Source organism: Rhinolophus hipposideros, assembly GCF_964194185.1.
Source record: "Rhinolophus hipposideros genome assembly, chromosome: 9".
Classification (NCBI taxonomy): Eukaryota; Metazoa; Chordata; class Mammalia; order Chiroptera; family Rhinolophidae; genus Rhinolophus; species Rhinolophus hipposideros.
In genome coordinates this window covers 31,662,602-31,677,626 of record NC_138055.1, presented here as the reverse complement: position 1 = coordinate 31,677,626, position 15,025 = coordinate 31,662,602, and the positions used below count along the sequence as shown (strand labels likewise).

Here is a 15,025-nt window from a genome sequence, read left to right as displayed (position 1 = left end):
GTTTGCTCATAGGTAAAATTAGAATAATGGTATTTGTCTCATTTCTGTCTCTAAGGATTTGCCTATTCAAGACATTTCTTACAAATATAAATATATGGTCTTTTATGACTGGCTTCTTAGCATGACGTTTGCAAAGTTTATTTGTGTTGTAACATATATTAGTATTCATTTCTTTTATTATTGAATAATATTACATTATATGGATAGACCACATTTTGTTTATCCATTCATTAATTGATGGCCATTTGGGTTGTTTCTACTTTTTAGCTATTATGAACAATGCTGGTCTGAACATTTGTGTATGAGTTAGTGTTTGAATGGAAATATTTTTTGTTTATCTTGGATATACCTAAATATAGAATTGTTGGGTCATTATGGTAACTCAATGTTTAATATTTAAGAAATGGACCAATTGTTTTTCAAAGTGGCTGCACCATTTTACATTTCCGCCAGCAAAATATTAGATTTCCAGTTTCTCCACACTTATTGTTATTTGTCTTTTTGATCACAGCCATCTTGTTGAGTGTCCTGTGGTATCTCACTGTGGTTTCCATTTGCTTTTCCCTAGTGGTTAATGACGTCCAGAATCTTTTCATGTGCTTATTGGACATTTGTATAATTTCTTTGGGGAAATATCTATTCAGATCTTTCGACAATTGAAAAATTGGATTATTTATCTTTCTGTTGTTGAGTTGTAAGAGTGCTTATATGTTCTGGACACAAGTCACTTCTCAGATATGTGATTTGTCAAAATTGTCTCTTATTCTGTGAATTGTTACCTTCACATTTTAAACCAACTTTCAATTTGATAATCAGTAGAGGAATGACAAAATAATAATTGTGTTAATATTCTAACTTACTTGAACCGTAAAATAACTAGAATTTATTAAAAAATATTGCAGATATTGGCTATTCTTCTATATCTAAATCAAGAAAAGAAGTTAGAACTAAGATAGGAATGAGAACCTGTTTTTTCAGAAGGGTCTTGAAACTCAAAACATGAACTGTGAGTGATCCCAATGAAACAAATCATTTAATTGATTTTCTTACCATATCATTCTCTTATTAATTCACTCAACTGTACATGGCGATGTGGGTCATAAAGGTAATAGATGATTCCCTCAAATAACATAATTTAAATGTTAAAATAAGACACAAATAATCATAATGTGTTTTAGAAAGTGATTGATACAACATTGAGTAATTACCATGTCCCGGATATTATTAAGCCCTTGGGAAAAAGAAGTACTAAGATGATCTATTTTGCCTGCAGTAGCTCTGAGTCTAATGTGGGCAAAATTACACATTTCACATTTTGCATGTACATATTGCAAAAAATGTAATTTGTAATATAATGGAGCACTGTACTAGGCAGAAGTAGTCAATTCTAGGATCCACGGAAGAAGTCTTGTAAAAAATGGAAAAAGCTCTAAGCTCAATTAACAGAATTTTTTTCTTTCCTTCCTTCCTGCCTTCCTTGCTTCCTTCCTTCCTTCCTCCCTTCCTTTTTTCCTCCCTCCCATTTTTTTCTGTTATTTCTGTAAGAGCCATAGAGTCTTTTCATTTAAGAAACTATAGCTATTAGTTGCACTTCATGTTTAGTACAGAAGACACAATTATAGCTTACATTTCTTTAAATTTCATATTCATTATTTGCATTTACCTAAATTTATTATCAATAACTACTGAAACTGGGAACAAATAGAAATTCTACTGAATTAATCATATAGTCCCATATTTTTCTTTCTCTTCAAACAAATTTTTCTCATCAGTAATATCATATTTGTTATGTAATTCTTACCTGGAAGTCAAAAGTCCAAGTGCCTCCAAAGGGTGAGAAAATTTCCATCTTTTCAAAATGGTATGCATTTCTGAAATAGTTTTTTCATCCCATCCAGGGGCACTACCCAGGACCAAAGAAAGGGAGCAGTTTTCATTATTGCAGTAGAAACGATAAAACCATAAGTATCTTCTCTTTTCTTCAGAGAGTCTGCAAAACCAGATTGGAAACTGTAATTACTGGAGTTTTCTATACTAACAAATGTTGCTGTAAACACACAGTACAAAAAGTTACTCTAGTTCTTTAAGTTTTATTTTAGTATATTTTAGAAAACAAGTCTTTTAATCTTCCTGTAACAGTTTGATAGGCTATTTCATCAGTTTATTTCCCACTAATTTTATTCTTTTATAGAAAACATAATTAAAAATAAAAGTTTATTTCAGAAAATTCACACTTATTTTTCTTCCCTGCTATCCTTGTCACTTATTTATTTATTTATTTTATTGGGGAATATTGGGGAACAGCGTATTTCTCCAGGGCCCATCAGCTCCAAGTCATTGTCCTACAATCTAGTTGTGGAGGGTGCAGCTCAGCTCCAAGTCCTGTTGCTGTTTTCAATCTTCAGTTGCAGGGAGCACAGCCCACCATCCCATGTGGGAATTGGGAATTGAAATGGGCAACCTTTTTGTTGAGAGCTTGCGCCCTCCTTGTCACTTTTTTTTAAATGTCGTTTTGGTGGCAAAATCTCTGTTTGCTTTAACACAGACCAAATTTTTCTGAATTCTGCAACATGTACTACTTAGAAGAGATGCAAGCAACCACTTGTTCTCTTACTTTCTTTACAAATTAACTTAGAGCCAAGTGAGCTTGTGCAGAAATGGCATATTTTAAACATGAATTCCTGCACCTCAAAGTAAGTTTCATTAGAGTTCAGAAAACTTTTTGCTCTGAATTTCAAAAACAAAGATCTCAATTCATCTCTGGATTCTGGCTTTTTTTCAGAGTTCATTGCAAGTTTGGATGTAAAATGCCAGTGACTAGAATTTCCTTAAATATTCAAGTATTTCCCCTTGGAGAGGGGTCGCAAACAGAAGATCTAAATTTAGAACTATGGCTATTGACTCACTGACAGTTTATCATGTTTTGCTCACACTCTTGCAGAAGCATTCAGAACCACTGTTCAATTGAAGAACAGCATTTCTCAAATGACAATCAATCACAGCTTTTGAATGCTGTCTCCTCCAAACTGACACTCTGTTGTTCAGATCAAATTAGCTAAAACTCTCAAACTGGCAATGAAAACTATTAAAGATTTTAAAAGTCAATAATACTCTATAACTTCTTTGAAAGCCAATTTTCTCTGCAAAACAAAAGAATTGCATTACAGATAATTTTTAAGATATGTTTGGGCTCCTTTCCTGTTTGTCATTACCTTCTCCACCAGAAAGCCCTCATAAGAAAAAATTCCATAACAAAATTTTACTAAATTACTAAAACAAATTATTTTGTTCGAATTACATTCCCCTTTTCACCAATACTGAATAATGCTTCTTTGCCCTATGAACTTCTTTTATTGAAGTATAATTTACCGACAAGGAAATGCACAGATTCAGTTTAATGTATTTTGACAAATTCCTATACAGTATTGAGTAAAAACCACGTTTCTCATTCCACCAGAGGCAAACACTGTTATTATTTCTTGCACTCTAATTAATATTCCCTATTTTAGAATTTGATATAAATGGAATAATAGGGTAAATGTGCTTTTATTTATGGCTCCTTTCTCAGTTTAGTGTTTTGGAAATTATCCATGTGGTTGAGTTAATCAGTGTATCTTTGAGAAGATCACATTTAAGTGAAGACCTTCAGGATAAGACAATTCAGCCATGAGAAGAACTGAGGAAGGGGTATTTCAGGTAGGGCTTGACACCAAATAAAAAGCACTCTCCTTTCTTTCTTTTTTTTTTTTTTTTTTGTATTGTTCTCGATATGGGAGAGGGACTAGAACATTTAAAATATATGAAGGAGACTGATGTCACTGGCTAAAAGTAAATGAGGAGAAGAGCAATACAAGTGGAGAGAGCAAGCAATAACAAGATTACCCAAAACAGAACTCTTGATTACATTCAATACCTCCGTTTTGGATGGCCCAAACATATTCTTCCTCCAGAATATGACTCTACCATCTGCTTCATTGGTCAATTCAAAACCTTGGATTCTCCACTGACTTAACTGATTCCTGGGCTTCTCAATTGGCTTAACTCCTAATTACTATCACTCATCAAGTCATGTCTTACCATCTTCCAAAAATAGGCCTCTCAAATTGAGCCATTTCTTAATTTTCACTGCCATCACCTTAGTTCTAGTCTCAGTGACCTCTTGCCTGAAATATTCCATAAACCTCCTTGCTGTACTGCTTGCTTCCATTATTATCTCCTTTCCAATCCATTCTTCAACTTGTGGTCAAAGGGATCACTCAAAAAGATTATTCAGATCACATGACTCAAAACCTTTAAATGGTTTCTCATTCTTGGAATAAAATGTCTTATCATGTTGTATATATTATCACAGTATATGTAAGGAGGTACGTTTTTAGTTTTGTGCTTTTGGCATATTATTAAGGAGCATGATCAGCTGTGGCTTAGATATTGCCAAGTAGTGAGACAAACACCACTAGTTTTCTTATGGTTCTTCCTGGAGTTTTGGGTTTATTTGGAGAATTACTGTTTGACATTATTAAAGCACTCTTTAGTCACTAATTTGGTGCTACTAAAACATGATTTATTTCTGTTCTTTAAAAATCAGCTACGACAGTTAAATTTTGCTTTTTCCTGTTTAGTAAAATAGCTTTATATCTACTTGAAAGATGGTTAAGTAGTAATGATTTATTCTTGTTAAATCTCTGATCACTCTCTGCTTTGTTATTTGAGCTGAATGATTTCCGATCTTTTTGTTTTTTCTTTGATTAAAGTTAAAATTGCTTAATATCTCAAGAAAAAGAAACTAAAAAGACATACGAAATCACTAATTTAGTTCCTAAACAGTAATTGATTATCCCACAGGTGTGACTTTAAGACACAAAAGGAGTTATATGGGAAGGAAGAGTCATTCTTTAAAGTTATAAATACTTCCAGTATGACTGATGGTAACATGAAGAGCTGGCAACATTTACTCTTATGACCTGGGTCACTTACAGTAATGAAGACTTTTTCTGTGAAAGTCTGGCAATATGTTTTAAACACTCTTTTGGTGGCTCTTCAAGATTACTTCTAGTCTCTTCAGAATCAAATTTCATATACTCCCAATCAGTAGCTGGAAAGTCAATCTGAAATAAAGAATGGTTTGTCATGTACTGAAGACTTCAGAAATGCATTATTAATTCAATAATCTACATTTTAGATTTATAGAAACTAAAGAAAAATTCCTATGCTTTCTATGCTATTTATTACGCAAAAATAAGTTTCAAAAGAATCATTAGGGTTTGGACTTGGTATTTAAGTATAGATAGTATTTAGCAAGTTCTTAATTATTTATATAATTGACATAAATTAGTAATCTGTAATGTTGTCTGAGGAAAACTAAAAAAATAACAATAATATATAAACTTTTCATTAAGTTAAATATATTGTTTTTGTTTAACGTTCAAATTATAACCTTTCTATATTTTACAAATGAAATGTCATTCTATTATTAAATGATGAAAATTATAGATGATAATTATACTTTTTCGTGTAACCACTTGGAAAAATAAAAAGAGTTACTCTATGTTGGTCTTCATGAAAGTCTGTGAACCATTTTGTAGACATGAGAATGAAATCTTCTCTGGTAAAGACCTGTTTTGCAAGTATATAAGCAATGGAATATTTTTTCATTGGCTGTATAGTTCAGATTTATAGACAGGGATGAAAAAAGGTCTATTTTTTTCCCCCTGGCTTAGTGTGCTTTTAATTAAACCATGTTTTAGTAAATAAAATAACAGTTAACAAATACACTTTTAAACTAGATAAATGAAGTAAATATTCTAGTGCTCCATATATTTGTTTAAGGTTATCATACTTTTTTTTTCATTTTCAAAGTAGAAAATATACAGAATTTATTTTCTCTGCTGAATTACGTTAGGTTGTGATCTCAGAGAAAATTGAGGAACATTATAAGGTAGACTTTGTGAGTTACAGTTTGAAACACAGTTTCATCTATTTAGTTCTTATTTATGGGAAAAAGGTATAGCAATTTCATTTTGTAACCTCTAAAATTTGGTGCAGTATTTGTTTTTGGCATAATTTTTGTTATTGGTAATAAACTGTTGCCTCCCACAATATCACTGATAATGGAAGAGAAGCACATAAAAAAATGTTAGGTAAGGTAAAATATTTTGAGTGATTGAGTAGGAAAGAACTGTGGTTTAAGGAGAAGACCCACTTACCTAAAAGAAAGAATTGAACATTGTGGTGTTCAGATTCTGATAAGTGGACCAAAGTGCTAAATTTAGAAATATATGGGGGTTGAGCGATTGTAGTGTTCAGAAGTATGGACACATCATGAATTTTAAAAATACTGTAGTCCAGGTACTGTGCTAGATGCTGAGAATAAAACATTGTCAATGTCCTCAGAAATCTCTCAGGCAGTAGAAAAGAAATATAATGTAAATGTGTTAATAAAAATCTTATTGATTATTATGTGAATACAGAACAAGGGTACTTAACCCTGCTTGGGATGGAAAGAGAGGAAGGGGTAAGTAAGAGATACTTAGTTGAGAGTCTGTGGATTCTAAAAGATGAATATCAATTACATAAAGTCAGGGAAGGGGTGGGCAGTAGATGGCAAAGGAAAAAAGGAAGGGACATTGTAGGCAGGGAGCAGTATTCGTAAATATATAGAGTAAAAGCAGGACAGTGCAAGCCAGAAGCTACATTTTCCAAGTTTCTGGAGCATGAAGTGTCAGGCAAAGAGTGGCAAGAGAAGCACTGGGAGGGAGTCATGCTCTAAGAGCTTGGACTTAATTCTCTAGTTAATGTGAGATATTGAAGAGTATCTATTAGTAGGAGAATGGCAGGTTCAGATTTAAGTTTTAGAATGATCATACTTGTGGATTTTGGAAGACAGCATGACAAAACTAAAGGCAGTAAAACCAGCTAAACTGTTGTAACCTAGAACAGATGATGTGGGGAATTGAGGGGATACACTTTTGGAATATATGGAAGATTAATTGGCAGGATCAAATGTGAACTGAATAAGAGTAGGGAGAAAGAGGAAGGCGGCAACTAAAACAGATAGGTGTGTGTGGGGTCATGGACCAAGTTACATAGTTCAGGGGATAAGAGCAATGCTGAGAGGAAGCTGAGCTCACTCTGGGATATGTTGTCTTTGAAACTATCTATAGGGTATCAGGTGGGAGTTTCAACAGGTATGTGGCTATATTTGTCTAAAGCTTCTGGTGCGAAGGAATATGAACTAGAGATCCAGACTCAGAACTTGTATAGACACAGTCAATAAAAATGTTGAAATGAATGAGGCCCAGCAATTTCACTGCTAGATATATATATATGAATAAAAATGTATGGTCTATAGCTCCATTTTAATAATGGAAGTTGTGAGGAATCGATTTACAGAAAATTTGGATAGAATTTATTTATTTTACAAAATAGAATAGTTGTGCAGCCATGAAATGTATACTGAAGTATTGATGTGAAAGGATGCACAGAAATATATTATGTGATGAAATCATGCTATAAAACACTTTATACAAAGCAATTTCTTAGTGTAAAAAATCCTGTATGTGTGTTGTATATGGGCGTGCATGGGCATGCGCACACACACACACACACACACACACACATAATTGTAGGAAAATAACTATAAAAATACATATCAACATGCTAATAATAGCTTTCTCTTTACCCTCAAATATATGGTGATGGAAGGAGAACTGACTCTGGGTGGTAAACACACAATGGGATTTATAGATGATGCAATACAGAATTGTACACCTGAAACCTATGTAACTTTACTAACAATTATCACCTCAATAAACTTTAATTAAAAAAATAAAATAATAGCTTTCTCTAGTAGGTAGAAATAACAGTGGTTTTCCCTTCCTTTTATTTTTTAAGTCTGTATTTTAATGGTAAAGATATATGATAAAATAAATGTCAAGTATGTGCAAAAAAACATGTCCACACATAAACTTGTACACCAATGTTCATAGCAGTGCTATTTTTGATAGCAAAAAGGTGAAACAATCTAAATACACATTGACTAATGAATGGATAAAGTATGGTATATCCATACAATGTAATGTTATTCAAAAAAATGAATGAATACTGACATATTCTCCATGGATGAACTTTGAAACATTAAGCTAAGTGAAAGAAGCCAGTCACAAAAGATCACATATTGTATAATTCCACTTATATAAAATGTGCAGAATAGGTGAATCTATAGAAACATAAAGTAGATTAGTACTTGTTTAGAGTTGAAGGAAATGGGAGAATAGAAGGTAATAGCTAAAGGTTACAAGGTTTCTTTTTGAAATGTTAAAAATGCTCTAAAATCTATGATGGTGATAGTTGTACCTATTTGTGAAAATATTAAAAACCACTGAATTGGACAATTTAAATACAAGAATTATATGGTACATGAATTAAATCACAATATAGCTTCTAAAATTTTTTTTAAATTAAATTAATTGGGGTGACATTGTTTAGTAGAATTACATGTAAGTTTCAAGTGTACATTTCTATAATACATCATCCATCATCTATATGTTACATTATGTGCTCACTACCCAGAGTCTGTTCTCCTTCCATCACCATATACTTGATCCCCTTTTACCTCTTCTACCATCCCTTCTCCCCCGTTACCCTCTGGAAACGACTAAACTGTTTTTTAAGAAATTCTCCCGAGGAGAATATGTGTACTAAGAATAGCAGTGAGCAGCAGATGGAACCCTTGAGAACTGTCAACAGTGAGGACTAGCACAAGGGGAGCCTGACAAGGAGACAGAGAAAGGATAATCAGGGAGAAGTGTGAGGAGCAACGTAAGGGAGCAGTAACACCAAAGCCAGAAGAGAAAAGTGTTTGTAATGGAGCAGAGATAGGGCCAGAAATCACAGGGAGAGGGCTAGTCCGAAAACCACCACTGTATTTGGCAACCAGGAATTAGTGAGTTTTTTGACAACAGTGAAGTGTGGTGAGGACATATAAGCCAGAATATAATGAATGTAACATGAATAGGGATGTAAGGAATTAGAAACATATACTTCTCTATTTTAAGAGACACATTAACTAAACAAGAGAAATATTAACTAAAACAACTCTGTCTTAGTTCTTAAAATGTGATACAGCCACTCTACTAGATTCTATAAGGGGAGAGGCAGAAAGTTGAGGGAGACTCGGGTTGATGAAATCATGCAATAATCTGTCTCCTTTCCTGAACTCAATCTACTTCACTCTTATCCACTGCTTACAGTCAGCACGTCAGCCATTGACCTCCCCGCAAAATGATTGACTTGAAGGAATCAGGTTCTGTGACATATCTTATCTCCTGTCATATTGGATTGGCTGCAGTATGGCAGTACCTGCCCATCTGATAAAGACAGTCAAAAAATTAGACTTGAAAGAACTTGGACAGGCATCCTATAATCCTTTCATTGTGTAGAGGAGAAAATAGAAGGTTAGGTGACTTGTTCACAGTCAGAAAGTTTTCTGTTAAAGAGCTAAGACTAAAATCCAGGTTTCTGAATTCACAGTCTGATGTCTTTTTCTGAGACACATCCTGACTCCTTAATGCAAACACTGGTTGAAGAACTTGCTTCTAATTTCCTTACCATCTCATAATATTTATGTTGAAAAATTCTGCTCTAAATTTAGCTGTATATAATTAGAGTAATACTGGTTGTTAAGGGTTTTAACTTTAATACTTTTATAACTCTTATTTTTATATATTTCATCACCAATTAAAAATGTTCTGAGAAGTATCCTGTTCTGTCTATACCATTTGAAATTATTTTGTATAAATCAAATGATCTAACTTTTTTTCACACTGTTGAATATTTACATGCCCCTGCCTTTTGTAAGATAAATTTGGTTATGGTTCCCGATGTCTACTTGGAAATCTATGCTGCTGTTGAATACTTGAAACTTTCCTTTAGATTCCACTTACCAGGATCTGAGTTCCTAAAGCAGCTTTTTCCCTCATCTGAGAAGAATCAAGGAGAGTCTCATCTGATAGTCTTCCTTAGTTTTCCTACACCCATCACTGTCACTAAAGAGCCTTATAATCATTAATTTATACCCACAAACTTTGGCAGTGATCATACTTGGAAGGTTTTTGTTAAGCTGAGGTGGTTTGTGTCTGGCAAGAAATAGTCTGAGAAAAGATACATTCATCCTCTTAAAGAAAGGTAGTCTTCTTGTTACAATGGAACATTTACTAATCAGTACACCATCAATTGTTGAATGTCTATGTGTGCCAAGGTCTAACCTGAACAACTACTCTTTTTGATCATTGTGTCTATAGATTGGAAGTGGATCTTGGCTATTATTTGGTGGGGGCTTCCACCGCCTTCAGAGTGGAAGTCACATTTTTATTAGTATTAATTTTGTCTTCCATTTTCAACATGTTGTTCATCTTGCTAACCTTTGTCCTTCACCCCAAACCTGGAAATTTAAGAGCCTAGAGACTCCATTAGCTCTCTCTAGAGCACCAGTCTTCACCTGAGGGTAAGTTTATCTCTCCAGCACATGTGACAATTCTGGGAGGCATGTTTATCAGAATGGGGGAGGTGCTACTGACATCTAGTTAGTAGCAAAAGATGCTGCTAAATATCCTACAATGCACATATCAGCCCCACAAAAAAGAATTATCTGGTCCAAAATGTCAATAGTGTCCAGGTTGAGAAATCATTTTCTAGAGTGCTACCCAGACAGCAGTTTCCAGTTTCCTATGGGGATGGAAAGTCCATATTCTCTGCATTCCCATATGTGGGAATGGCCATGATTCAGGTATCTGACCAATGTGATCGTTTGCAATCATGAACAAATAAGGAGCTCTCAGCAGTGAGAACTGAAGCCTGGAATCATTAATCGCCTTTCATTCATGATCACAAATCACAGAAAGTAGAGAGAGTTTAAGAGAAAAAGTATAATAGATTTTGTTGGCAGTTTCTCTACCATTATTCAGCTAATTGTTAGTCATTTAGGAAATGTACAATAAAAAGAGATTTTAAGGAACATAACACAATGCAGAAGCAGGTGTGAGTAAGGTACCAAGGTAATATATATCAATGACTGTTTTTAGACAATGGAAAAAAAATAAATGCACATAATGAGTTTACTGATGGCAACACTCCATCCCTCTCCTTCATAATTGTGTTGGATGGAAAATAGCTTGAAATTGCTATAACATAAACTGGGAGAAAAATTCTTTGAGAGTACTGAATTGAAAATAAAAGCCGTAGAGATTTTACAAATCCCAGTGGCTGGAGGAAGACAAGACTATTAAAATGTGTGATCCTGGAAGAAAATTGTTTCTGTAATTGACAACAAGCTACTTATCAACCAATACTAGCCATGCGTACATTAATATCATAAACTGGCACTTACCTGCAGGGTCACTGGGGATAGCTGACTTATATCCCACACTCCTGGAGCTATCATTTCAATGGGAGGCTCATGCTGTGATGTTATGCTGAAGAGCATAGACCCAAGAATGGATTTGCTGCAAGACAACACATACAGACATACAGGAGTAAGTTCATGAGGGAAACTATCATTATCTATAAATATTTTCTTTTGGAATATAAGCATAATTAGCTATTGCAGTGGCTTCATTCAATAGCAAGAAGAGAAATGCAATATCCTATAAATCTAGATACTGATTAATAGTTGATTTCTAATACATCACATGCATGGCTGTGTTTATAGATGTCTACAATCATTTTCCACATGACAAAGTTGTTTCCACAATGGTTTGTAACAGGTAGCATTTATTGTTAATTTCCAACAATGTTGCTACAAGATAGAACTAAGAATCTCTGATTTATATTCTTGGAGTTATGACTGCCTTAAGTCAATAAAGATATTAACTCTTTAGAATATTGTCTCCCACCCCCCACCTTCCACATAGTAACTAAATTCCCTGGGCATCTTTAAAGATGTGAGTTCTAAATTTATAAAAAAGAAAAGAGTTAAATGAGCATATGATCTGCAGAATCAAAATAGTTTTGGGATTTTACAGAGGAAATGCTTCTTTATGCATAAATAGAAGGATTTTTCATATTCTGAATCTTTGAAAATATATTGTAAATTACCATAGTAAATGTGTGTGCATACAGGAAAGGCTTTAAGCAAGAAGAATTAATGGATGGTTTTAACAACTTAGGTAACATCCAAATCCACAGATCTTTATAGGAATTGAAAAAGAAGCCATAACTTGCTGTATATATGAATTAGATTATTGGTGAATTGTTCCAATGGTCACTGAGAACAGTCTTTGATTTTAACATACCAAGTTAAAAAAGTGTAGAACTGAAAGTTAACAAAATTAAATTTAAATTTATAAGGAACTTTCAGGCATCAGAGGAGACTTTTGGAAAACAACACAGAATTCTCTCTTGTCATTTAACAGACACTATACAAAATATGATGATAAACATCCAGCAAATAAAGCTTTCTTTAAATCTTTTGTTTTCTGAGGGCTGCCTTCTTTATTTTCTACATCTAAAGATATTGTTAGAAAATATCTGACCAAAGAAGTATAATTTATAACATTATTGAACAGATATTTTTACATGACCCAATAATACTCTTCTAGCAGAATAAATTTTGAGTATTCTTAATCCTTCTGCTCCATCTCTTCCTATCTGGAGAAACTTGTGTTTTTTTTTTTGTTGTTTGTTTGTTTTGTTTTGTTTTGGTATTATAATACCAGAGGGTCAGTATTGGCAAGCTAAAAATAAGCTTACTGGGGTAAAGATTAGAAAATTATTAATGTGTTTTCCCCTTTTGCCTTTTGGAATATATAACCTACACCAACATGGTCTAAAGTATCCATGTACTTGGGAGAAGTTTTGGATTAGTTTCAGTCAGAATGCAAAAAGGAGAAGGTATGACACCAAACTTGGAGATGTTAATGTTCGCAGCAGCATTCATAAAAAAATATATATTCTTGTCCATGGTAAAGGGTCAACAGGAGTGAGGATGTGGCATATTGGATGGAGAATGTCACAAAGAAAAGGCCACCACTTTCTGGCTACTTGGGATGGAGGAAAACAGAAGACAGAGAAAGAGGGAACTAAGCATGGCAGACATAGATGTCCCAATTTCCCCCTCTTCTGGAATGCAGATGGACAGTGTTAGATAAGTGAATACAGCTTATGCTGAAGGCAGAGGGGCATCCTTTTTGCACTCCATATTTCAGATCCTGGAAGGAAATCACCTTTTGAGCTGCCCCTGTACCAACTTCTGGCATGACCTTAAACTTGGGGCCATGTGGCAAATAGGCAGAAGGAACTCCTGAGTGTAGCTTTGTTGGACCTTCTTTGGCTTCTATATACAAAAGATGTGATCTAGAAACAGCTAAAGATACCTGAGTGAAAGGGTTTCCATATGGGGGTCACATCGTGGGGGTAAAGGTCCTCTGTGATAGAGTGGGGATAAGATGCTGAGGTCCTATGGGATTCTCAGGTAAATCTCAGATGGATCTATGGTGCCTGCAAGAACCCACACCGCCCAGTCAGTAAGCCCTGATCAAGTTGGTAGAACACCGATCACAAGTTAAACTGGTTATCACGAGTAGCTACCAGCTTAAAAAGTGCCATTGATTTGAAAATCAGAAGTCACCAGGCCAAAGAATCTGTTTATTTTCTGATCCAGATATCCTCTTAGGAAGAGAATCAGGGTGTCAGGAAGATAACTGAATGGCTAAACATTTTATCCAAAAGAGACAGCATACTTCTAAAAGAAGTATTTAAATTACCGACTTAACTAGTTATTTTGTCATCGATGGAAAGTTTTTCCTCCTTATTAGTTGCAGGGTGGATGTCGTGAGGAAAATTGTGACATATTAATTGCATTTTTCTTTGCATCTAAGTTATGTAATGAGTTATATTTATGGCCTTCTATGTCTTGGCCATGCTTCATTCTGAAAAACGGAGTGATCTAATCTGATTGCTTCAGAGGATGAGGTGACTCAAGAATAATTGTCAGTATCTGTCATTTCTTGCTTCGGATACTGTTTGGATCAACAGTCACCATGGCCTTAACCCTGACACACAGAGGGCAGAATGAAGTCAGAACACTTGATTCAAGTATGTGTATAAGCAGATGCATCCGGCAAAAAGGCATAAGGAGAATGAACTGCTAGCTGTCCAACTAACTAAGGCTGCTATAATATATACTTTAAGGCAATCCAAGGAGGAAAGGAGGTTTGGCACCATTCTTCAGGTTTCTCTGTGTGCTTGGTACCAGCTCACTTACTTTCTGATGATGGACTGCACCTAAACGCCTTTATAGATATTGCAAGCAGGGCGGAGAGAATAAATTTCCATAGACTTCTGTACATAGAAAATATGAGGATGATGATTCGTGGAATTAAGATTAGAAGAGTGTTGATGGTCTCCCCAAGATATTGTTCATTCAGGGTTGAGAATCTCTGTATTTTAGGAATTTATCCCACTTTAGAAATGTGAAGTAACTACCATACCACACTGTTGGTTTTGAATTTGAGTAGAAAAGGGAGGTCATAAAAGTTGTTGAGGTAAGAGTAACACTTTCTTATTGCAGTGAGGAGGCACTGTGAATACAGTAGAGATTCAGTAGAAGTCCTGTCTGCAAAAGAGAGGATTGTAAAACTTCTGTGGGCAAAATTTTGCTTTTCAACTTGTGACTTATTTTTCATAGTCCTGAAGGTGAGTTTGTGGGCTTGAAAATGACAGTTTACTTTTATTGTAGATATTTTTGTTGCAGCCATAACTGATACATATGAGTTTAGTCACCACTTGTTCTTCTGAAACTGACTTCTGGAAATCATGACGAAATAGGAGGCCTACATACTGCATATTTTCAGGTGGTATATACTTTGGAAAAAATAAAGACATTAGTGCTTATTACAACTCTCCGTGGCTAGGTATGGACAATACAAACTGTAATATATAACAGATTCAATGCCAAATGATTATGGGCAAGGATAATTCTGTGAAAGAAAATTATATTAAGTGGCCTATTTAATCTGGAAATATCAACATG

General features: G+C 34.4%; 1 protein-coding gene across 1 annotated transcript in view; it reads right to left on the bottom strand.

The window, feature by feature from the left end:
* Nucleotides 1-15,025, bottom strand: part of PIK3C2G (phosphatidylinositol-4-phosphate 3-kinase catalytic subunit type 2 gamma) — a 276,846-nt gene that overhangs the window by 173,944 nt on the left and 87,877 nt on the right. Inside the window, exons 16-18 of the mRNA XM_081059023.1 lie at nucleotides 11,384-11,498; nucleotides 4,975-5,105; nucleotides 1,802-1,990 (exon numbers count right to left, since the gene is read on the bottom strand). Coding sequence (XP_080915149.1) covers nucleotides 1,802-1,990; nucleotides 4,975-5,105; nucleotides 11,384-11,498 — 435 coding nt within the window. The remainder of the gene's footprint in view (nucleotides 1-1,801; nucleotides 1,991-4,974; nucleotides 5,106-11,383; nucleotides 11,499-15,025) is intronic.